Source organism: Drosophila persimilis, unplaced genomic scaffold (assembly GCF_003286085.1).
Source record: "Drosophila persimilis strain 14011-0111.01,24,50 unplaced genomic scaffold, DperRS2 tig00000572-arrow-pilon, whole genome shotgun sequence".
Taxonomy (NCBI): Eukaryota; Metazoa; Arthropoda; class Insecta; order Diptera; family Drosophilidae; genus Drosophila; species Drosophila persimilis.
Window position 1 is genome coordinate 763,886 of NW_020825321.1, and position 26,405 is coordinate 790,290.

At 41.4% G+C, this 26,405-nt stretch overlaps 1 protein-coding gene across 1 annotated transcript in view; it reads right to left on the reverse strand.

The window, feature by feature from the left end:
- Nucleotides 1–26,405, reverse strand: part of LOC6603543 (diphosphomevalonate decarboxylase) — a 68,063-nt gene extending 41,658 nt beyond the window's left edge. Inside the window, exons 1-2 of the mRNA XM_002028485.2 lie at nt 26,345–26,405; nt 26,215–26,285 (exon numbers count right to left, since the gene is read on the reverse strand). Of these exons, the coding sequence (XP_002028521.1) occupies nt 26,215–26,285; nt 26,345–26,396 (123 nt within the window). The 5' untranslated portion in view covers nt 26,397–26,405. The remainder of the gene's footprint in view (nt 1–26,214; nt 26,286–26,344) is intronic.

Genomic DNA, 26,405 nt, shown 5'->3' on the forward strand with positions numbered 1-26,405 from the left:
TCCTGCTTCCACCTCTCCAAAAAACTAACTTCTCTCTTAGTAACTTATCAAAATATTAGAGGCTTACGTAGTAAGCTCAGCATTCTTTTCCGGGATAGTGTTGCATTTGCTTACTGCGTTATTGTGTTTACTGAAACCTGGTTAAAGCCGGAAATTCTTAGTTCCGAGGTTTTGGCAGGTTAGCACACAACTTTTAGAAACACCGTTCGTCTCGAGGTGCAGGAAGGGTTCTGAGTGCAGTGGACTCTAACTTCAAGTCGGAACACTTCACAGTCCAGTTTCAACAGGAACTGGAATTCCTGTGTGTAAAACTGATTCTTCCCGCTTTCGCTATATTCATTACATGCTCGTATATTCCACCTTCTTCGGATATGTTTATGTTTATAAGCAGCATTTGTCCGCTTTAACCGCTGTTTCTTCCCTGCTATCAGATAAAGATCATTTGATACTTCTTGGTGACTTCAACTTGCCAGGAACTGTTTGGTCTTCGGTAAACGAGTCTAGTAACCTAGTGCCCATGTCACGACATGACTTTGTTGACGGCTGGCTTTACCTGTCCCTGAAAAATTCCTTGGATCGATTGCTTGATCTGTGCTTTGTTTCGGATCCGACCTTAGTGTTGTTAACCCGAGCCCTTCCGCTCACTATACCCGAAGACGCCTACCATACTACTTTCGAACTGTCGCTAGATATACGACCAACTGTATTGGTTCGGTCGAGTAGGCTAACTGAACGTGCCCGCTGCTTTCGTAAAGCCAAGTTTGCGAAGCTTAATGTCATCATTAGGGATTTTGATTGGTCCGCTTTGTACTTGTGCACTGATGTCATAAAAAGCACAAACATTTTTTACAATGCTGTCGGCACATTTTTTTTTGATTCTTGTGTCCCGCTTTCTTGCCCGATTAGATCTGGAAAACCCCCTTGGTTTACCAAAGAGTTATACAGCCTTAAAAACTTAAAATCAAGACTTTATAAAAAATTTCAAGTAGTTGGTTCTCTTACTTCTCACTCTCGCTATGTAACTGATGTAACTGCTCGGTCAAACTTTTCAGTTCTTAATGCACAATGCTATAAGAACTACTTATCTCGATGCAGGACCCTAAACAGTTTTACTGCTTCGTAAACAGTAAGCGTAGAAAGTCCGCACGCACACCCATTCTCGCTATCATTTTGTAATACGTCGGCAAATAATGATCAGGCAATTGCCGATCTTTTTGCCCAATTTTTCCAAACCACCTATTCTGAGGAAAGCTACTCTGGTCATCCGTACCCATACGGTTTACCGAGGTCGAACGGCATTTTAAGTCCCTTGTTAAATGAATGTTCTTTACTTTATGATCTTCCACTAGTTAAGCCGGTGTTTTCACCGGGTCCAGACGGGGTTCCAGGTTGTGTACTCAGGTACTGCGCCGAGGCTTTGTGTGGACCCTTGCTTAAACTATTCACCCTGTCCATCGATTCTTCTTGCTTCCCCCGATCTGGAAGGAATCGTTTATAATTCCTCTCCATAAAAAAGGTAGCAAGTCTGACTCAAAAAATTATAGAGGTATAGCAAAGTTATCCGCTTTTCCCAAAATGTTTGAGAAGGTATTAACTCCGCACTTGCAACATCTCTGCAAGTCACTTATATCTCCAACTCAGCATGGATTTATAAGGCGGCGATTAACCACCACGAACTTGTTAGAGTTTACCTCTTTCATTATTAAAAACATTCAAGGTAACTTACAGACTTTAGTAAAGCATTCGACTCTGTAAACCATTCCCTTTTAGTGCATAAACTTGACCTTTTAGGGTTTTCGCCCAACCTCCTGAGATGGATTTCTATCTATCTTTGTTCCAGGTCTCAAAGAGTCCTCTTCAAAAACTCCCTCTCTTCACCAGTAAAGGTTTCTTCGGAAGTACCAAAGGGCAGCCATCTAGTCCCCTTACTCTTCACACTCTTTATTAATGACTTGTCTTCGGTATTAACATACTCTCGAGTACTTACATACATATGTATGTGGATGATGTTAAACTCTGTGTCCAGTATAAGGACATTTCATTTCATTCTCGCTTGCAATCCGATCTCAATAACTTTCAGTCATGATGTTGCGCAAACTTGTTACACCTTAATGCCTCGAAATGCAAAGTTATGACATTTCATCGTTCTAGCCCCTTGTTAGCTCCCTATTTGGCTGTTCTCTTGAGAGAATTACCCTGGTGGATGATCTGGGTGTTATTGGTGTCATTGGTGCCGACCGGGCTCTTCGAACCTGGCATATACATTTAAACCAAGAGAGCTACCCACAACTGTAATACCTGTTTTAGCGGCCCGAAACGTCCAATGGCATTTTAATCCACCGCATAGTCCTAATTTCGGAGGCCTTTGGGAGGCAAATGTAAAGACTGTCAAAACATATCTCTATCGAGCCTTTTCAGGATATAAAATGACCTACGAACAACTTGCTACCGTGCTAACACAAATTGAAGCCTGTTTAAATTCCAGGCCATTATGTCCACTAAGCGCTGAGCCGGAGGACCTAGCTGTCCTCACCCCGGCACATTTTCTTATTGGAGATTCATTATTAGCTCCGCCGGATGTAACGACAAGGGATGTTCCACTCAAGTCAAATTTCTGGAAGGACAGAAAATGATCCGGCAATTTTGGAAGCGTTGGAGTTCGGATTGGCTATCACATATTCAAGCCCATCCAAAGTGGCGACATGAAACCGACAATCTACAAGTCAGCGATCTAGTAATTGTCAAGGATGACCGACTGCCACCCAACGAGTGGAAACAGGGAAGGATAATAGAAGTTCACCCTGGAGCTGACAGTTTAGTCAGAGTCGCAACCGTGAAAACAGCATCAGGCGTATACAAACGATCGGTCTCTAAACTATGTCGGCTACCGTTGCCACTTACCTCAGAATAATCCTACCACCGTTGCTAGCTCCTTTCGAACATACATGTACCATACGAACACTTTATTTTTTCACAGAGCATTCACATCCTTTGGTTTCTAATACTGGTCCCAGTATTGGGGGCGGCATGGACGGTTTTCTAAGGGTTAAAACTACAAAGAGAGTGAAAGCTCTCTAACTACGATTGCCCACTCGGAGAACGGCTTCGTTTTCATGCTAGGGCGGCGTAATCTCGTCTCCGATCAACAAGAACATTCTTCGTTTGCATGTCGACGAAATCACAGCGAAAATCAAGCAATCAATCAAGCCGGCCGCGCTTAAACCCGTATTACCCATTAAACTGTACCCTATACGCGATTACGATTAAAGTTTAAGTTGATTGAAGTCCAAATGAATAAATCTCAAATTTTCTACATCGTGTAGTACATTATTAAACGCAAAGAGTCCCCAGAGCATTTTCTGCTCAGCATTGAAATCTCGTATCGAGGATTTCACAACACTTACAAAGCATTCCATTGTGCCACCCTCAACCTCAACTTCCTCTTCCTCATCTTCTCGTCCTGCTTCCACCTCTCCAAAAAACTAACTTCTCTCTTAGTAACTTATCAGAATATTAGAGGCTTACGTAGTAAGCTCAGCATTCTTTTCCGGGATAGTGTTGCATTTGCTTCCCACGTTATTGTGTTTACTGAAACCTGGTTAAAGCCGGACATTCTTAGTTCCGAGGTTTTGGCAGGTTAGCACACAACTTTTAGAAACACCGTTCGTCTCGAGGTGCAGGAAGGGTTCTGAATGCAGTGGACTCTAACTTCAAGTCGGAACACTTCACAGTCCAGTTTCAACAGGAACTGGAATTCCTGTGTGTAAAACTGATTCTTCCCGCTTTCGCTATATTCATTACATGCTCGTATATTCCACCTTCTTCGGATATGTTTATGTTTATAAGCAGCATTTGTCCGCTTTAACCGCTGTTTCTTCCCTGCTATCAGATAAAGATCATTTGATACTTCTTGGTGACTTCAACTTGCCAGGAACTGTTTGGTCTTCGGTAAACGAGTCTAGTAACCTAGTGCCCATGTCACGACATGACTTTGTTGACGGCTGGCTTTACCTGTCCCTGAAAAATTCCTTGGATCGATTGCTTGATCTGTGCTTTGTTTCGGATCCGACCTTAGTGTTGTTAACCCGAGCCCTTCCGCTCACTATACCCGAAGACGCCTACCATACTACTTTCGAACTGTCGCTAGATATACGACCAACTGTATTGGTTCGGTCGAGTAGGCTAACTGAACGTGCCCGCTGCTTTCGTAAAGCCAAGTTTGCGAAGCTTAATGTCATCATTAGGGATTTTGATTGGTCCGCTTTGTACTTGTGCACTGATGTCATAAAAAGCACAAACATTTTTTACAATGCTGTCGGCACATTTTTTGATTCTTGTGTCCCGCTTTCTTGCCCGATTAGATCTGGCAAACCCCCTTGGTTTACCAAAGAGTTATACAGCCTTAAAAACTTAAAATCAAGACTTTATAAAAAAATTTCAAGTAGTTGGTTCTCCTACTTCTCACTCTCGCTATGTAACTGATGTAACTGCTATAAGAACTACTTATCTCGATGCAGGACCCTAAACAGTTTTACTGCTTCGTAAACAGTAAGCGTAGAACGTCCGCACGCACACCCATTCTCGCTATCATTTTGTAATACGTCGGCAAATAATGATCAGGCAATTGCCGATCTTTTTGCCCAATTTTTCCAAACCACCTATTCTGAGGAAAGCTACTCTGGTCATCCGTACCCATACGGTTTACCGAGGTCGAACGGCATTTTAAGTCCCTTGTTAAATGAATGTTCTTTACTTTATGATCTTCCACTAGTTAAGCCGGTGTTTTCACCGGGTCCAGACGGGGTTCCAGGTTGTGTACTCAGGTACTGCGCCGAGGCTTTGTGTGGACCCTTGCTTAAACTATTCACCCTGTCCATCGATTCTTCTTGCTTCCCCCGATCTGGAAAGAATCGTTTATAATTCCTCTCCATAAAAAAGGTAGCAAGTCTGACTCAAAAAATTATAGAGGTATAGCAAAGTTATCCGCTTTTCCCAAAATGTTTGAGAAGGTATTAACTCCGCACTTGCAACATCTCTGCAAGTCACTTATATCTCCAACTCAGCATGGATTTATAAGACGGCGATTAACCACCACGAACTTGTTAGAGTTTACCTCTTTCATTATTAAAAACATTCAAGGTAACTTACAGACGGATGTTATTTACACCGACTTTAGTAAAGCATTCGACTCTGTAAACCATTCCCTTTTAGTGCATAAACTTGACCTTTTAGGGTTTTCGCCCAACCTCCTGAGATGGATTTCTATCTATCTTTGTTCCAGGTCTCAAAGAGTCCTCTTCAAAAACTCCCTCTCTTCACCAGTAAAGGTTTCTTCGGAAGTACCAAAGGGCAGCCATCTAGTCCCCTTACTCTTCACACTCTTTATTAATGACTTGTCTTCGGTATTAACATACTCTCGAGTACTTACATACATATGTATGCGGATGATGTTAAACTCTGTTTCCAGTGTAAGGACATTTCATTTCATCATTTCATTCTCGCTTGCAATCCGATCTTAACAACTTTCAGTCATGATGTTGCGCAAACTTGTTACACCTTAATGCCTCGAAATGCAAAGTTATGACATTTCATCGTTCTAGCCCCTTGTTAGCTCCATATTTGGCTGTTCTCTTGAGAGAATTACCCTGGTGGATGATCTGGGTGTTATGTTATACTCCAAGTTAAACTTTTCTGAACACATTTCTATTACTGTAATTAAGGCTGTAATTCAACTGTTTTTTATACCCGATACTCAAAATTAGTATTGGGGTATATTAGATTTGTGGTAAAAGTGGATGTGTTAACGTCCAGAAGGAATCGTTTCCGACCACATAAATTATATATATTCTTGATCAGCATCAATAGCCGAGTCGATTGAGCCCTGTCTGTCCGTCCGTCTGTCCGTCCGTCCCTATCAGCGCATAGTGCTCAAAGACTATAAGAGCTAGAGCAACGACCTATATCCGGACTTCTGTGATATGTCACTGCTACAAGTATATTTCAAAACTTTGCCCCGCCCACTTCCGCCCCCGCAAAGAACAAAAATCTGTTGCATCCACAATATTGCAGATTCGAGAAAACTAACAAAACACAATCATAGAGAATGACCATTTCTATCCGGTTGCGGAATCTGGATCAGATCGGATAATTTGTATAGCCAAAAGCAACAAATCAATTTTCAGTGGCTACGCAGCGCCCGACGTCACGCTCAGACTGATTTTCTGTATCTCTCGCACGCACTCTCGTGTCGTTTTATATTAGCGGCGTCTGCCGGAGGAGAGCCATACTGACTAAGTGTCGGGTATAAATGTAGAGTTACGGTGTCCGCAGCAACTAATAACGCACTCCTGTTAGGTCTCACTATAAAACGTATATCTCAAAATTTCGCCTTACCCCCTTCCGCCCCCACAAAGAACGAAAATCGGTTGCATCCACAATATTGCACATTCGAGAAAAATAAAACCGCAGAATCATAGAGAATGACCGTATCTATCAGATTGCTGAACCTGGATCAGATCGGATCATTTTTGTAGCCAAAAGCAACAAATCAATTTGCAATGTGGCTCAATTTGCAGTGCGACGTCACGCTCAGACTGATTTTCTGTATCTCTCGCACGCACTCTTTGTCTTGTCGTTTAATATTAGCGGCGTCTGCCGGAGGAGAGCCATACTGACTAAGTATCGGGTATAAATGTAGAGTTGCGGTGTCCGCAGCAACTCACAACGTTCCCCCTCGTTTTTGTCTGAGGTTGTGATACAGATCGCTCTAAGATGAAGCGTGTTGTAGAATTTTCGACACTTCATCCTCATCATACCTTCATATATGGAAGGCGAACCATTTCTGAGAGAACCAAAAATAATTTTATCTACTGAAGTGTAAATATTAAACACAACTTTGAACTTGTTGGGAAAAAATAGAAATTCTTGATAAAATCAAAGCAGTCTGTTTGATACAGCTGCATGCCATTCTATAGAATTTAACAGCGCTGTTTTTCTACTAGACAAAAATATGAAACCGAAACCTGGAGGTATAAGAGGTGCAGAAATACATCAGTGAAATATATTTGCGGGCAGCTTTTAAGCCATGTGCCGAGCTAAATCAGGAACAAACGTTTTGCTTTTTGCCAGATTTTAAAATTCCTGGAACACTATTGAACAAACAAACTGAAACTGTACGTTGGCACGCATTCAAATGGAAGAAGAAATATAATAACTTATATCTCGCCAAGTTTTGGCAAGAATTTTTTTGAGGTGTTATATTTCTTTCAGACTTCTTAAGAGTATGAATGGGGAGAAATTGCAAAAATAAATTTTGTCGATAATGATGTGAAAACGACAGCGACAGGCGAACATACAATATATGTATATATTTTTATTATGCCAGATACTCAAAGAGTATAGGGATAGAAAGTGCATCATTTCTGGATCATAATTAATAGACGAGTCGATATTCATGTCTGACTTTCGGTTTGTCTGTCTATCCGTCTTTCCATCTGGGTTGTCGACCAGTCAGAGACAATCAAAGCTAAGGCACAACTCCTGTGATATCACACTGAATCAAGTTTATTTAAAAATGTTTCCACGCCCCGTACCACCCACAAAGAGTGTACGTCTGTGGCATCCAAAAAATTTGAGGACCGGAGAAAACCGAAAACGGAAAACTATAAAGAAAGACCATATCATTCAGATTACTGGATCACATCGGATCATTATTATAGCCAAAAAGAATAAATAAATGTGTCCCTGGTGGAGGTGAGCGAAATATAATGGCTGATTATGGTTTGAGAAGGGACACAGGGACATATGTATTATGTATCAAAATAAAAAACTGTAGTGGAGAAATGGAAACAGATCAAATATTCTAAAATGATGATCTAATGGTGGAAAAAAATGGTCATTAGGTGGAAAGACTATAAATAGTGAGCAAGAATTAATGTTAGAACATAACTAACGGTTGTTGTTCCTTTTTTCTCTCTGTTTCTCGCCTTATATGACTGTTGCGAAATTGAGATATTCACCTCTCACTGCATTAACAACCAAATCAATCTGTCTCTTTTGCGAACAGCGATAAAAAAAACTATACCAACTCCGGCACTTACGTATAATTACGTTTAAAATATATTGAATACGTTACATAAATTATAAGATTACATATACATTGCCTAGGTATCCGGTGTATTGGTCCTTGCCGCGGATCACAACGTACGCGATCGTTACATTTCGTTTTAGCTCGGGCAATTAATTTAAATTTAAGTTGAAAAAATACAAATTTAAACTAGGGGTAACGTTGTAACCTTGCTGCTACGGCCGCAACTCTACATTTATATTCGTTCGTTCTCTTTCGTAGATCAGACGCGTTTTTGTTTTGCGCTCTACTAGTAACTTATCAGAATGTTAGAGGCTTGCGTAGTAAACTCAGCATTCTTTTCCGGGATAGTGTTGCATTTGCTTCCCACGTTATTGTGTTTACTGAAACCTGGTTAAAGCCGGACAAACCTGGTTAAAGTTCCGAGGTTTTGGCAGGTTGGCACAACTTTTAGAATCACCGTTCGTGTCGACGTGCAGAAAGGGTTCTGAATGCAGTGGACTCTAACTTCAAGTCGGAACACTTCACAGTCCAGTTTCAACAGGAACTGGAAATCCTGTGTGTAAAACTGATTCTTCCCGCTTTCGCTATATTCATTACTTGCTCGTATATCCCACCTTCTTCGGATATTTCAATTTACGAGCAGCACTTGTCCGCTTTAACCGCTGTTTCTTCCTCGCTATCTGATAAAGATCATTTGATACTTCTTGGTGACTTCAACTTGCCAGGAACTGTTTGGTCTTCGGTAAACGAGTCTAGTATCCTAGTGCCCATGTCACGACATGACTTTGTTCACGGCTTGCTTAACCTGTCCCTGTCTGAAGACAATCATGTGAAAAATTCCGTGTGTCGATTGCTTGATCTGTGTGTCATAGTGTTCTTAACCCGAGCCCTTCCGCTCACTATACCTGAAGACGCCTACCACCCTACTTTCGAGGTGTCGCTAGATGTAGGACCAACTGTATTGGATCGGTCGGGTAGACTACCTGAACGTGTCCCTTGCTTTCGTAAAGCCGAGTTTGCGAAGCTTAATAACCTCATTAGGGATTTTGATTGGTCCGCTTTGTACTTGTGCACTGATGTCATAAAAGGCACAAACATTTTTTACAATGCTCTTGGCACATTTTTTGATTCTTGTGTCCCGCTATCTTGTCCGATTAGATTTGAAAAACCCCCTTGGCTTACCAAAGAATTATCCAGTCAAAAAAACTTAAAATCAAGACTTTATAAAAAATTTCAAAAAGTGGGTTCTCCTACTTCTCACTCTCGCTATGTAATGGCTCGGTCAAACTTTTCAGTTCTTAATGCTCAATGCTATAAGAACTATCTATCTCGATGCAGGATACGTTTTTCTCAGGACCCTAAACAGTTTTACTGTTTCTTAAACAGTAAGCGTAGAGCGTCCGCACGCACACCCATTCTCGCTATCATTTTGTAATACGTCGGCAAATAATGATCAGCCACCTATTCTGAGGAAAGCTACTCTGGTCATCCGTACCCATACGGTTTACCGAAGTCGAACGGCATTTTCAGTCCCTTGTTAAATAAATGTTCCCTACTTCATGAAATGTTTGAGAAGGTTTTAACTCCGCACTTGCAACATCTTTGCAAGTCACTTATATCTCCACCTCAGCATGAATTTATAAGGCGGCGATTAACCACCACGAACTTGTTAGAGTTTACCTCTTTCATTATTAAAGACATTCAAGGTAACTTACAGACGGATGTTATTTACACCGACTTCAGTAAAGCATTCGACTCTGTAAACCATTCCCTTTTAGCGCATAAACTTGACCTTTTAGGGTTTCCGCCCAACCTCCTGAGATGGATTCTATCTATCTTTGTTCCAGGTCTCAAAGAGTCCTCTTCAAAAACTCCCGCTCTTCACCAGTAATGGTTTCTTTGGGAGTACCGCAGGGCAGCCATCTAGGCCCCTTACTCTTCACACTCTTTATTAATGACTTGTCTTCGGTATTAACATACTCTCGAGTACTTACATACATATGTATGTGGATGATGTTAAACTCTGTGTCCAGTATAAGGACATTTCATTTCATTCTCGCTTGCAATCCGATCTCAATAACTTTCAGTCATGATGTTGCGCAAACTTGTTACACCTTAATGCCTCGAAGTGCAAAGTTATGACATTTCATCGTTCTAGCCCCTTTGTGGCTCCCTATTTGGCTGTTCTCTTGAGAGAATTACCCTGGTGGATGATTGGTGTTATGTTATACCCCAAGTTAAAGTTTTCCGAACACATTTCTACCATGGTAAATAAGGCCATGGGCGTGCTTGGGTTTATAAAGAGGTGGTCAAAGGAATTTGACAACCCCTATATAACAAAGACTCTCTATACCTCGCTTGTTCGTCCGATCTTAGAATACGGCTCCTGTGTATGGTGCCCTCAGTACAAAGTACACCAGGACCGTATAGAATCAGTACAGAAAAACTTTTTACTCTTTGCTCTGCGGGGCCTTAACTGGGATGCGGGTGTGAGACTCCCATCTTACTCTAGTAGACTGCTATTAGTAAACCTCCCATCCTTAGTTAACCGTAGAAAAATGCTTGGTGTTATATTTATGCACAACTTGATCAGGGGTGACATAGACAGCCCTGATCTGTTGAGCCGCATAAACTTCACGATTCCTATTAGACTGACTAGAAATTTTATACCGTTGTTCTTTCCACTTTGTAGATCGAATTATTCCTTGCATGAACCGTTTAGGGTCTTATGCTCGGATTATAATTCCCTCTACCATATTATATCCACCACTAATTCTCTTCCTCTTATTAAATTACTAATACTTACACACCTTTCTAGTAATTAGTAATTGTAGTGGTATTTGTATTTGTATTTCGATCGCATGCTTAGCTTCTTAGTAAGTTTAGTGCTAATTTTCCTTCCCCATATCCGAGATCACTTTCCAGCAAGAGGGTACCCCGACGCACACGGCTAAATTCGTGAAAAATCGTCCCAATAATTCAAGTTTCACTTAATCCTGGTTCCAAACAATCAGCAGATTGTTTATTTATTTATTTATTATTCGCCAACGGAATCAAAAAATTCCTTAACTGGCTAGGCCAACTTATTTCTATCTTAGCAAATAACAAAAAATAAGAAGAAATCCACAAGCAACCGTCTGACGGCTCCCTTCCCCTAGCAAAAGTCAAAACGCATCCCAGCTGGCAGCGCATTGTGCTGCCGAAGCGCCCTACAGATGGGCTCATGAAAGCCATAATTGGTCCGGTGGAGATCAACTGCAATGGGTGCATGGGGCCTGAGGCTGCTGGCGGGCGTAGTGAAGCTAATCCTACAATCGATACTACCAAAGACTATACAATACCAAGATGTTGCATGAGGAACAAATTCTTTTTCAATTTTCGTTTGACGCTTCATGGTACGGGCGCGCGGGGCTATTACTTCAATTCTCTTTTACGCTAGCTTCGCCTCCGAAATGCTACTCGGCTTCGTCAATGCCTCGGTCAGCGTCGAGTCGGTGTGTCTCGAGAGAAAGAATACAAAAACAAAATATGAATCGTCTGCTTGCCGAAACCGTAGGGCAGCGCGGTCGCTGATGTCTTTGGCGCGGCACAGTGGGGCGGAAATAGTAAAAAAAAATTGTATGAGTGCTTTAGATAAATTTAATATACGCATCTAATAGCGAATTTTCCAATCGAATTTTCAAGATAGTTTTAGTTTAGAAGATATAAGCACTCAAAGTTTAACATTTTTTCAGTGTGCAAATATTTATTGAACTCATATTCACTAACAAATTTAGCAAGCTGAGACGGCCAAAGGTCCCACTGTGCCGCTCCAAAGACATCGGCGATCCGCGACCACCGCTTCGACGGTGCTGAGGCTCGAGAGTCCAGAATTGCCGAACAGACGAAACCGATGGGCAGCGGGGTCGCGGTAGAGACGAAGTACAGGCGAAAAGGGAATGGAAACCCCGCGCGCTCCCTCGTGCCTTTTGGGTTCTAATGTTAGGACCCGACATAGAACAGCTTTTTGGTCGCTCATGCAACAGCTTGGTATTTTATAGTCTTTGATACTACCCACTAAAAGGTCATAAATAAAGATTTGAGCCGCAATGCACGAGGCGACATCTGCACTCATAGGACGGCATCGGAATGGAAAATGGCAGAGGCTGGAGGCTGAGGCCAGCACATTGAAGAGACACTTGCTAAAAGAATCAAAGTAACATTTACTAATGTTGAGTGGGAGCGAATTAAGTCTGCACCAACGAGCAACTCTAGCCAGGTCGCGCTGCAGATGGGTCACGGAAGATGGGTCCAGACGAGGGTCAGTCATATCCAACTGAGTCAGAGGAGCGAGGCCCATGCCTAGAGCCTGCCTAAGTGTTAAAGTCCGAATCAGTAGCACACCATCCTTGTCCATAAAAGAGGGCAGGGAAGCAGCCGGGAGAACCAATCTCTACGACGATGCTGAAGAGAGTGTTCCACATAAGAGCGCACGACGGGCTGCTGACTCTTCCCAAATGTCGAGAGCAGCGACGGCGCAAGCATAGCATACGAAGCAATGCATTTGCGTTTGTTGTTGTTATGATGACGTTAGAAGCGCACGTAGTCGGGAAAGAGCGCCAGCAAGAGCATCGTCATCTGATCCAGCAGCAGCCGAGCGAATATCGCACAAAGCGCAGATCGAAAAGTCAATGTTTTGTTGTGTCGAAGAGGATTGCTAAAAATAAAACAACGGGCTGTTGCTCATAGCAAAAAGGCGAAAAAGTGCAAGTAGAATATGTTGCGGAGAAGCGGCAATCATAAAACCAGAGGCACCGCTCACTGGGGGTTTTTTGAAGTGGATGGAACTGGAGCTTTCTGAGTCGGCGTGGACGTCCGCAATGGCACGGCTGCACACAGATTAACTGCCGTCAAATCAGGGGAAACCCTGAGCAGCAGCTGATCCCAAGTCAATGACCACGGTCGAGGTGGCGGCCACTAACCGTGGAGACATTAAGTCGGTTGCCGGCTTTGGCCTATTGGAATTTTTTTTTTGAGCAATCGGCTTCACACGCTCATGAGAATTGATCGAAAGAGTCTGAAAATCACACTTCAGACCCCGATAAAGGTTCTCCAGCTTCAAAACCTTGTCTTTAAGCTCATCTATTTTCGAATGCGAGTCATTCGCAACCACACAGCTATCACACTGCCATAATAAATTAGGCAGATTTGTTAAAAGTCTAGCTGCGTCTGCATGCAAATCGATGAACGTCAAATAAAACGCTCGGCGGCACAAAGAAGAACAGCGGACAGCCTTAAAGCAACGAAGCTGAGCGGCAGTTCCGTCCGAATTGCATTCCGAGCAATAATAAAGCGACATTGCAAAAACACGACCAAACGCAGTGAGAGCTGACTAATCCAGTGGCCTGCTCAATAGCCTAGATCTAAATCCCATTGAAAATCGATGGGCTCTGTTTAGAAAACATTGGAAAAGTACGAGTCTGCACCAAAGGGATTGGGTAAGTCTTTGGGAGCGCGTGAGGTCGGAGTGGCGCTTGATACCTTGCCAGCTCCTACTAAATTTAGTCGAGAGTATGCCAATACTTATTCGGAATATGATAAAAGCTAAGGCCCTTTGGAACAAATAATTTAAAAAAATTATTAAAGTCAAAAAATTTGAAACGTGTAAAAGTGGATAAATGCTTTTTTTTTTAACAAATTAAAATCTCTTAAGGAAAAGGATCTCTTTGAATTGAAATTATTGTCTTTTTTCATTGTCACTAAATTAAAGAATCTTAAAAAACAAAATCACAAGGATTGATTCGTTTTTAAAGATTTTACAGGCGCTTAAAGTGAAAAGTGGAAAGTGATGAACATGTATCCACATCTGCTCGCCACTGTATGTATATGTATATGTATAAAAGTAGAGTTGCGGTTGCAGCAGCAAGGTTACAACGTTACCCCTCGTTTAAATTTGTATTTATTCAACTTAAATTTAAATTAAATGCCCGAGCTTAAACGATTTGGTTCATTTGGTTTTTAATGCGGTGAGAGGTGAATATCTTAATTTCGCAACAGTCATATAAGGCGAGAAACAGAGAGAAAAAAGGAACAACAACCGTTAGTTATGTTCTAACATTAATTCTTGCTCACTATTTATAGTCTTTCCACCTAATGACCATTTTTTTCCACCATTAGATCATCATTTTAGAATATTTGATCTGTTTCCATTTCTCCACTACAGTTTTTTATTTTGATACATAATACATATGTCCCTGTGTCCCTTCTCAAACCATAATCAGCCATTATATTTCGCTCACCTCCACCAGGGACACATTTATTTATTCTTTTTGGCTATAATAATGATCCGATGTGATCCAGTAATCTGAATGATATGGTCTTTCTTTATAGTTTTCCGTTTTCGGTTTTCTCCGGTCCTCAAATTTTTTGGATGCCACAGACGTACACTCTTTGTGGGTGGTACGGGGCGTGGAAACATTTTTAAATAAACTTGATTCAGTGTGATATCACAGGAGTTGTGCCTTAGCTTTGATTGTCTCTGACTGGTCGACAACCCAGATGGAAAGACGGATAGACAGACAAACCGAAAGTCAGACATGAATATCGACTCGTCTATTAATTATGATCCAGAAATGATGCACTTTCTATCCCTATACTCTTTGAGTATCTGGCATAATAAAAATATATACATATATTGTATGTTCGCCTGTCGCTGTCGTTTTCACATCATTATCGACAAAATTTATTTTTGCAATTTCTCCCCATTCATACTCTTAAGAAGTCTGAAAGAAATATAACACCTCAAAAAAATTCTTGCCAAAACTTGGCGAGATATAAGTTATTATATTTCTTCTTCCATTTGAATGCGTGCCAACGTACAGTTTCAGTTTGTTTGTTCAATAGTGTTCCAGGAATTTTAAAATCTGGCAAAAAGCAAAACGTTTGTTCCTGATTTAGCTCGGCACATGGCTTAAAAGCTGCCCGCAAATATATTTCACTGATGTTATTTCTGCACCTCTTATACCTCCAGGTTTCGGTTTCATATTTTTGTCTAGTAGAAAAACAGCGCTGTTAAATTCTATAGAATGGCATGCAGCTGTATCAAACAGACTGCTTTGATTTTATCAAGAATTTCTATTTTTTCCCAACAAGTTCAAAGTTGTGTTTAATATTTACACTTCAGTAGATAAAATTATTTTTGGTTCTCTCAGAAATGGTTCGCCTTCCATATATGAAGGTATGATGAGGATGAAGTGTCGAAAATTCTACAACACGCTTCATCTTAGAGCGATCTGTATCACAACCTCAGACAAAAACGAGGGGGAACGTTGTGAGTTGCTGCGGACACCGCAACTCTACATTTATACCCGATACTTAGTCAGTATGGCTCTCCTCCGGCAGACGCCGCTAATATTAAACGACAAGACAAAGAGTGCGTGCGAGAGATACAGAAAATCAGTCTGAGCGTGACGTCGCACTGCAAATTGAGCCACATTGCAAATTGATTTGTTGCTTTTGGCTACAAAAATGATCCGATCTGATCCAGGTTCAGCAATCTGATAGATACTTTACTCTAAGCAAAGACGCCTATGCTACGTGTGTGTTAGAGAGAGACAGGGCGAGAAAAAACGAAATTGTTTTCTTGATGCTGGCTATAATAATAATACGATCCAATTTAGATTCTGCAGTCTAAAAGATATGGTAATTCTCTACGATTCTGCGTTTTTGGTTTTCTCATATATTCAAAATTGTGGATACCACAGATTTTCGTTCTTTGTGGGGGCGGAAGTGGGCGGGGCGAAGTTTTGAAATATTTTTGTATCAGTGACATATCACAGAAGTCTGGATCCAAAACATCGTTGCTCTAGCTCTTATAGTCTTTGAGCACTAGGCGCTGAAGGGGACGGACAGACAGACATGGCTCAATCGACTCGGCTATTGATACTGATTAAGAATATATATACTTTATGGGGTCGGAAACGATTCCTTCTGGACGTTACACACATCCACTTTTACCACAAATCTAATATACTCCAATACTCATTTTGAGTATCGGGTATAACAAAGCACAATCATAGAGAATGACCATTTCTATCCGGTTGGGGATTGCAATATTGTATTGCAGATACGAGAAAACTAAAAACGCAAATCATAGAGAATGACCGTATCTATCAGATTGCCGAATCTGGATCAGATCGGATCATTTTTATAGCCAATAGGAAAAAATCAATTTGCAGTGGCTACGCAGCGCCCGACGTCACGCTCAGACTGATTTTCTGTCTCTCTCGCACGCACTCTTTGTCGTGTCATTTAATATTAGCGGCGTCTGCCGGAGGAGAGCCATACTGACTAAGTATCGGGTATAACTGTAGAGTTGCGGAGTCCGCAGCAACTCACCAAATTTGGTTGCTCTGGCTCTTATATGTACATAGGTTCTGACCACAGATTGACCACAGGTTTTCAATCGGATTAAGTTCGGTTCTTTGAGATGGCCACTCCATCAACTTAACATTTTGATTAACCAGCCATTCTCGAAAAATTTTCGTAATTTGCTTCGGATCCCGGTCATGTTGAAAAGGTATTTAAATTCATTTCTGCGGAAAATTAACAAGTTGGACTTGCAGGAGTTTTAAATAGTACTCTTTGAACATAATACCATCATAAAATACCAAATAGTATTATTATTACTTATGTAGAGGACCAACGTGCTACCATGTAAAGCATCTTCAAACCATTATGTCGGGTCAAGCAGCATAAATACTATAAATTATAGCCAGTAGTGCAGCCTAACGTAAAACGCCATTACTGTTCGATATTTGCACTGCCCACTGTTCGAAATCATTACCTGCCGCAATGCTTACGCAAAGCAGTGGCCGTTCTTTCGACTCTCTGTCCTCGTTTCTGCCGTTCTCTCGTGCTCTATCTCTATTTATCTATCTATCTATCTATCAGCCCGAGCTATGGGATTAGCTGCAGCTATAGCGCTCTCCTTCTATCGCTCTCTTTGTACACTCGCCTGGATTTTTTGAAAAAGTTCAAATCTCTTAAGGTTTTTTTTCTTTCTCACTAAATTAAAGAATCTATGAAAAAAAAATCACAAGGATTGATTCATTTTGAAAGATTTTACAGGCGCTTAGTATGCACATGTGCTCGCCACTGTATACAGTATGGCTACATTAAACGACAAAGAGTGCGTGCGAGAGAGACAGAAAATCAGTCAGAACGTGTCGACAATTTTCGTCCTTTGGTGGGGTCGGATGGAGGTGCGGCGAAATTTTGAAACACATTTGTACCAGTGAGCTCTCTACAGTGAGCAAAAAGAAATACACTTGTAACAGTGAGTTCTGCAGTGAAAATTTACAGTGGGGCGATCCAATTCAGATTCTGCACTCTAGAAGATATGGTCATTCTCTACGATTCTTTTTTTGTTTTCTAGTATCTTTAAAATTGTGAATGCCAAAGATTTTCGTCCTTTGTGTGGGCGGAAAAGGGCGGCGCGGAGTTTTGAAATATACTTGTAACAGTGACATATCACAGAAGTCTGGATACAAAATTTTGTTTTTCTAGCTCTTATAGTCCTTGAGCACTAGGCGTTCTTAGGGAGGGACGGACAGACAGACATGGCTCAATCAACTCGGCTATAGATGCTGGTCGGAAACGCTTCCTTCTGGACGTTACACACATCCACTTTTACCACAAATCTAATATACCCCTATACTCATTTTAAGTATCGGGTAGAACAAGATAGATTGACCGCTTGAGTTACTAGTCAAAAATCAACCACCACCTACAGACCAAGCCGGTTGGGGGCGGCTTTAAACAAGTTTATTAACATACGTTCTTTAATATACCCGATAATCAAAGAGTACATACATAGGTATTTTTTTTTTTTTTTTTTTAGGATTTAAGTTACCAAGCTACCCGTGAGTAGCGTCCCCGCCTTTTGAAGGTGGAAATTTCCAAGCCAAAGAATAGAAGATGTTGGAGTACTGTTTATAGCTTTACATCAATTTCGTCGATGAAGTCAATTAGTGTTTGGTACGCGCTGATATTTTCTTTTTCAAAGAATTTGTAAATATCATTATATTTTCTTAGAGATGGGAAGTTTTGCCTTGTTGTGTTGTACTTTTTACAATTGAAAATTAAATGCCAGGCGTTATCGATACTATCGCATGTATCACATATGTTACTAGGAACTACATGCATTTTGGCGAGAGTGTGCCTATCGATTGCGTTACCACTAAGCAGTCTGTTGATTCTTTTAGCGTCAATGGCTTTAAGCTTAGTTTTATTTAGGAACCACGGTTTGGATGATGTTGAGGGGAAGAGCGAGCAGTAACCTCGGTGCTTGATACTAGCAAACTCGGCGTATTCTCTCTCCCATTCTGCTTTTAAGATTCTGTGTATTTCGCACATAGCGTCTTTAAGGTTCCATTTAACCACTGTGTATTTTCCTCGTCTGTGGGCTTCTTTGGCTGCTGCGTCGACTGAAGTGTTCTGAGGGATGTTAGCGTGTCCGGGAATGTAGTGAACCTCTACAGTTCTTAGATGTGGATTTTGTTGGATCTTTTCTCTGATTTTGTAGGCGATAGAGTTATCCTGAATGTTCTTCGCCAGAATGAGGGCCCCGTTTCTGCTGTCTGTCAGGAGCGCGACACGAGGAAAATTGTACAAAATAGCATGGTCCAATGCCTTCTCGATAGCAAGGAGCTCGGCGGACAACGAGGAAAGGGTTTTGTGCGTGTAATAGCTATCTAAAAAACCTGTCCTATCGTGCAGGAAAGCGGCGCTGGAATGCCCATCTGCGACTGACCCATCCGTGTAATAGATTTCAAAACCACCCTTTGTCAGCTGATCCTTCTTTTCCCCGTGGAGCAGCATGATACCTGCCTGGTCTATAGCGTGCTTGTTGGGAGCAGAACCCTTGAAAAATTCTAAGTCGGAGCTAATTTTAGTGAAAAATGAAGCTGTGTTCTCGAAAACCTCAACTCCATCTATTATGCTGCCAAACTCCCGATATGTCTTAGCGTAGCCCGTGTTTAAATCCCTATTTGCTGACACTGTTTCACTTGCTGGGAGATTAAATGCAAACACCTTAACCAACTCTTTCGCCGCCAGGAATCTCATCCTGTAGTCCGGGGGAAGTTCGCCTGCCATGTGATATAAGATAGGAACGGGAGTGCAGATTATCAGACCCAGCGACTTTCTGAGGTGATGGTTGCAGTGGGATTTGATTTTGGCCAAGGCAGATTTGGACAGGTTGCAGAATGATGAGCACGCGTACTCTAGCCTACTTCTGACAAATGCCTTGTAAAATATAAGCCCTCTTTTGGGGCTGATACCATAGTGACACCCACTGAGTAATCTGAGAAACGCACAATTTCTGTTCGATTCCGAGATGGCTAGATCAATGTGACCAGAGGCTGAGTTGTTTGCTGAGATAGTCCTGCCTAGGTATTTGATCTGCTCTACTTGTCTGATCTCAACTCCCTGATGCGAGATATTTAGCGCAGTTCTACGGTTGTTGAAGTACATCACTTTAGACTTCACCGGATTGAATGACAGGTTTAGCCTATTGCATTTTTCCTCAAACTTATCTATACTGTCTTCCAGCACCCGTTTCGCAATGGATACGTCTTTGTGGAAACAAACTATGAAAAAGTCATCAGCATACTGAAACAGTAAGCAGTTATGACTGTTAATATCATGTAGTTCGGCTGTGTAAAGGTTAAAAAGGGTTGGGCTGAGACAGCTACCCTGGCAAACACCTCTGTTCACCTCTACCTCGCTTTTGCCCTTTATGAGGATTCGTCTGTTAAGGAAGCTGGAGATCCAAGCCGTGAGGCTTGTATTGAACCGCATATCCCTCATCCTGTGCTCGAGTGTGTCCACTCTTACGCAGTCGAACGCTCTTTGTAAATCCAGGCAGGCTGCGACAACCTGACAACCCCTCGCCTTCAGCGCCAGAACTTTGTTGATAAGGTCGTTGATGCAAAGAGCCGTGGACCTGTTTCTCCTGAAGGCATAGGACCTGTCCGGCAGCAGGTCACAGTTTGCTATGTGCTCGTCCAGCTTCAACTTTATCAACCCCTCTATGGATTTGAACAGCGTGTTAATCAAACAAATCGGCCTATGGTTTTGGAAGGAAGTAGGGTCTGCATTCTTCTTGGGGATGGGTACCACTTTTATCCTGCGCCAGACTTCAGGGATGACGCCACTCAGCCATACTTTATTTATAATTTCAAAAATTTCTTGTTTTTTCCCACTTGGTAGCTTTTGAAGCATCCTGAACGAGATGCCATCAGGGCCTCTAGCCGAATTGGGGTTCCTGGTTTTTAGGAAGGCCATGAATTCTTCCAGTTCCAGGGGTTCCGGGTCGTCTGGTCCTAACAAAGGGGCAGGAATTTTCTTAGGGGGCCTACTGTTTGACGTGGATGGGGTTGCTTTAACCATATTGAGAAAGTTTTTGTCTTCTTCGTTCGTCCATTTGTTCCCTACATTTTTAATTTGACCGTATTTTTTGATGTGCTTCACCCTGCTCCACATAGAGGGCGATGAGGAGACCTCTTCTATAAACTTGGAAAAGTTGCGCTTTCTAAGATTTTTTACGTGATTTTGTAGATTTTTGTCAGTTTCTAAGGTTGCTCTGGCATCAGCCAATTTTTTGGTGAGGTAGAATTTTTGCCTGCAAGCGTTTCTCACGCGAAAAAGTTTTTCCGTTTCCTCGTTCCACCATTTCTTAGCAACGTACTTGTTCTTGCTTGGGAATGTGACCGTGTTTTTTAAGGTCAGGGATTTCACTTTTTCATTGAGCTCCTCCAGATTTGAGAAATCACTTGCACCCAGAATCCGGGCTATTCTGTTGTGAAGGATCTTCTTGCCTTGGAGGGGGGCATTTAGGCCTTGCACTGATAATACAATTGGGAAGTGTTTGCTGTTCGTAATTTTTGTTTTGAGGACTTGCCAGTTAATAGTTCCATTTCTGTAGTTCGAAAAAGAAAGGTCAAGAACGGAGAATTGAGATGGGCTCCTGGAGAAGGTTGGCGAACCGTCGTTTAGGCAGATAAATCCGGCCTCCCGGGTGGAATTCTCAATGCTGCGACCCTTGCGATCACAGATCGGACTTCCCCAGATAGAAGACCTAGCGTTGAAGTCCCCGCCCACTATTGAGGGTATGTCAAGCGAAGCCGCGAATTCGAAAAACTTTTTGTGCCCGATTTAAACTGTGAAACTGTTGTTGATGGGGGTGCATATATGCTAAAAATATTGAAATTGCTCTTGAGGTTTAATGTTTTTATTCCTAAAATTTCCAAGTCGTTCTCTATTTTTAAAATGCTGAATTGAATGTTTTTCCTGACGTAGATGCCAACCCCGCCGTAGCCGTCCTCTCTGGGCCTGCAGAAAAAGTTATAGTCTAAAATGCTGCAGTCCGCGTTGTTCAACACCCAAATCTCTGAGAGGATGGCAATATCTATTGCGTTCTTGTCTAGGAACATTGAGAGGAGCTGTTTGTTGTTGTTGTGTGTCAGACTTTGAATATTTAGCTGAAGAATCTTCATTGTTGGATGTTTTGAGAACCAACTGCCATCCCTTGGGCAATCTGACGCCTATCTAGTTCCTTAATTTCCCTAATTTCCTTAATAAATTTATTCGCTAAAGAATCCCCTTTAATGATGTTGTTTGGATCAATCAGGAACGCTGTGAGTTTGGCTCCTAGTGCGTTTAGCTTATCCTGGGCCAGAGAAGATGCCACGGATGAAGATCTCACAAATTTCTCGCTCATTTGGACGTAGTCTGAGTTTATTGAGTTCTTCCACTCTGCCATGTTGGCTGCTGCCTTGGCCGCCTCTGCGTTCCGGGCGGCAACCCTATTGGATTTGGTCACTTCCGCGAAAGAGGTGACAGAATGAATTTCCCTGGCGGACTCTAAGCTGTTATTTAAGAATTCAGGGGAGCGGTTAGATTGCCAACTGGGTCTAGGAAATTCCCCTTGATCCCTTGGGTTGGAGGAAGTTCTATCAAAAAGGATCGGATATCTAGCCTTGACCTCAGCTCTAGTTAGGTTTTCCAGTGTCATACACTTTTGAATGGCGTACGCTTTTTTCCTGGCCTCACACTGCGGGTGGGTGGCAGCATGTTCCCCCTTGCAGTTAGCACAGACCAGCCCTGAGCAGATAATATCTTTGCTGTGATCTTGTCCGCATTTGAAACATTTCGCTCCACTCTTGCAATGTTGCGCCAGATGGCCAAACCTAAAACACCTGAAACATTGAATAAGCTGAACAAAAGGTTTCACTTCTACTTTAGAATAAAGAAAATTGATTTTGGTTGGTAACTGCTCTCCTCTGAACCAGAGTTTCACCCTGCCAGTAGGTACACGTTCCCCCGATGCTCTATCCCTTCGCGTACTCCGAACTATCTCCTCAATTGGGATATCCGAGGTTACAAGCTCCGATAGCTGTTCCTCCGAGTAGTGCCCGGGGATCCCAAAAATTAACCCTGCTTTTTGGATGAAGTGCCTAAAGATTCGGGTTGAGTACCCTTGAGCAGCGAAAACACTGTTTTCCACTAGCCCGTTTGCACACTCCGCCGACCCGCACACAATCTTGCACCTGCCACAGCCCATCCTAGCAACCTCCTCGATATCGCTAATGCCCTGTTTCAGCAGCAGATCGGATAGATCAAACTGGTTTATAGCAATTCTGGCATTATTCGCACTCATTTTGTCGATACAAACAATGTATGGGCCTTTATGCCCCTCATAATACTTGTTAACGATGATTTTGCGGGTACTTCCGTTTTTCGTACTCACGGAAGCCACACAAACCGCGTCAGTCTTCTCTCTCTCTTTCGTCGTAGAAATGTTTGATGTCATTCTTGTTGTCGTGTTCGTGGACATGTTTGTCGACACGTTCGTCGACAAGTTTGGTTTCTTACACAACAGTTTAGAAGCCAAAAGCTGCGGAGCCGTTTTTGCCGACATCTTTACTCCTAGCCGCATGGCGGTTTTAGCTTCTCCTTCCCTTTTTTTCAGCGTTTCCATGCGAATTTTAACTCCCGTCGCCTTCTCCGTGGCCATCCTTGTCTTTCCTATGCTTGCCATGCTTCTCAGGATCCAGGTGCTTAAACTGATTTCATGAAAATGCCGACTACAGATTTTGTTTGTGCTGCTGCGTTCGAGCGTTTTTTGTTGTTTTTGTTCGCCGAGCGCGATTTGTATTTTTTGGTGGTTTGTTGTTTATTTCGAGATATTTCCATGCAAAACGCGATATGACATACGTCTGATCGGTGATATTTTGCTATTATTATCAAGTGCAATTGTTATTAAACTTTTGGTTGATTTTTTTAATAATAAAAGGAGCTCCCACGCGAGCCAGTGTTACCAGCCTCCACATCCGTTTTTGTACATAGGTATTTTAAAATCTTATCATGTGCTCGCTCTTTCTCTCACGCTCTCTTTTTCTCGTCTAGTGTGGTGGACCCTAGCGGAGTGAGCGAGAATTAACGGACTGTGCAGTATGGAAACAGCAAGAATATTAGCCTGCATAAATGCAGATACAAATCTGAAAAATTGTTCAGAAAACTTCGAAAGCTTTTGCAGCACATACAATGCAAATAAATTGAGCGGCACCTGTTCATATCATTTACGTGTACATGACAAAATTGGAATCCGCACTGTTATACATCAATTGCAAGAATAGAAAATAGACCCTCAATTTCTACAATACGTTAAAAACTTTACCAAAAACCTTGGCATTTAGCCATAGGATTCCCCAAGGAGCTCCCATATCTCCGTTATCCTATTTTTTTATAGCTTATAGCTCTCACTGACATCATCTTTTTTCACCACTAGGCATTGTTAAACATCTCTCTTCGTTAAAATACAATAGTTACCCCACAATACTGATCCGAATTATTAGATCCACAATCATAACCAGAATAGATTTATTTTTACCTGTATATGGATATGCACCGAAATTACAGCTCAAATCACAAATGCAGCATTGATAGCCGGCCTACTAATACTAATAGACACCTAATAATAACCTGCTAGCCGAAGCTTAAATCAAGCCATTTAAATTATCGATATTAATTTCGAAGAGCAATTAGGTGGACGATATTTTGTTCAGTCCGTCCTTACCCCACTGAAATAAGCTCGAGGTTTGCCCACGCAAGAACATATGTAAAAATCAAAGCCCTGTGATTTGTTGATTGTCATTGCGAATGCCAATCTAATAAGAAATTGAATTGAATTGAATTTTACTCCTCTTAATTTTCCATGCCATCAATTATATTTCTTGAGATCTTTAATCTTTTGTGATTTATACTTGTTTGATTCGATGGGCTTAGGAAAGAAGGAAAAGGAAAAAAATCAAGCACTAGAACGACTTTGTAGTTCAAAGGCACGACAAGAAATTTCTCATCCCGGAAAAGAAGCGCTCGATGCGACTTCTCAAGTTATATAAGAACGACATACGGAAGTTAAAAAGATATTTTATATGTAGTATAGACACCTGTAGATTCTTTGAAATTAGGCAGGAAACATCGAAACAAATTATGTGTAAGTGCCCTGCATTCTATAGAAGATCTATAGAACATTTTAAGGGAGCAACGATCCAGAAATTAAATAAACATACTACTAGAGTTTTGAAAACCTACCGGGCATGCTGTAGAATCTAGAAATGATATCGCATTCGAGTCAAATGCGAGACTTAACCCGGCAAAACGCTTGCATTGGACCCGCAATGGAAGCTCACAAACGGATCGTTTATGAGCATTTTGCGGGACTCTTGCAAAAGGCACTTTCATATTTACTGTGAGAAAAGGCACTCTCATATTTACTGTGAGAAAAGTGGGCTTTTATTGAATTTTTAGATAGTTTGCTTAAAATTACATTCTTAAAGCTGGTTGTTAACGATGCATCAGGAGCATGTGGAGCTTTTTGACTCTAAGGATGCAGGTTTGGTCCGCACGCTGCACCATTCAGTTGCGCTATTCTACATATTTTCTTTTGTATATTCCGCAAGTTAAGCAAATGAACACTCACTCACCCAAGAAATATGTACATATATGTATGTATACCCGATACTCAGTTAGTATGGCTCTTCTCCGACAGAAAGAAAGAGAGAGAGAGGTTTTCACAGAAACTGCAAATTGATTTTCTCTTTCTAGATATAATAACAATCTGATCTGATCCAGTCAAAAGGATATGGTCATTCTCTACGATTCTACGTTTTTGGTTTTATCGTATCTTCAAAATTGTGGATGCCACAGATTTTCGAACTGTGCGAAGGCGGAAGGGAGTGGGACATTTTGAAATACACTTGTGCAGGTGCGATATCACAAGAGTGTGGAAACCAAATTTGGTTGCTCTAGCTCTTACTTTCCGAGATATAGGCGCTCATCTGGAGCGCGAGGCAAAGCCGACGAGAAAACGTGTGTTAGAGGGCGACAGAGCGAGAGAGAATGAAATTTTTTTACTTCATTCTTGCTATAATAATATGATCTGGTTCATATTCTGCAGTCTAGAAGATATAGTAATTCTGTATAATTTATTTTTAATTTTCTTTTGACTTTAAACATGTGGATGCCACAGATTTTCGTCTTTCGTGGGGGCTGGGCGAAGTTTTGAAATACACTTGTAACAGTGACATATCTCATTGGCGCTCTTGGCGCTCATTGGGACGGACATACAGACATGGCTTAATCTACTCTGCTATTGATGCTGATCAAGAATATATGTACATACATATGTACATATATACTTTACACACATACATACATATGAGCCGAGCTTTTGTCAGAGAGTGCACAGAGAGATAGCAGAAGCTCTAACGTCAAGACTGAGCGAGAATATTTAAATGGATTTTATATTCTCTGCGGCATGGGAATATATGAATTATTTTAATATATATGAATTGAAATTGGATTTTATGCGTCACATTTAGACATGCTGCTGATGAATCGTTTATAACAAGCTTAAATCATAAAAAAATACATGTTTAATAATAATAATACTAATATAATAAAGTATTGGTGCAACGTAATCTTTTGTATTGCCTATTGTTGATTAGCTCAAATGCAATATTTAATCGTGAACTACATATTTACAAAACAGCTTTTTCTCCACTGTAGTCAATAATTACCTCGTTTGTGCCAAGTGTCATACTAATTGAATCATTAATGGGTAGAATTAATTCTTCATGACGTTTTCCCCCTGGGAAATAGACGTAATTTTTTAAACTTGTACTTAAAAACTTAATGTGGTTTACTCACAATATTTAATTATTGCAATATTGACCGGAGCCTTACAAGTTACCGACAGCATTGTTTTTTT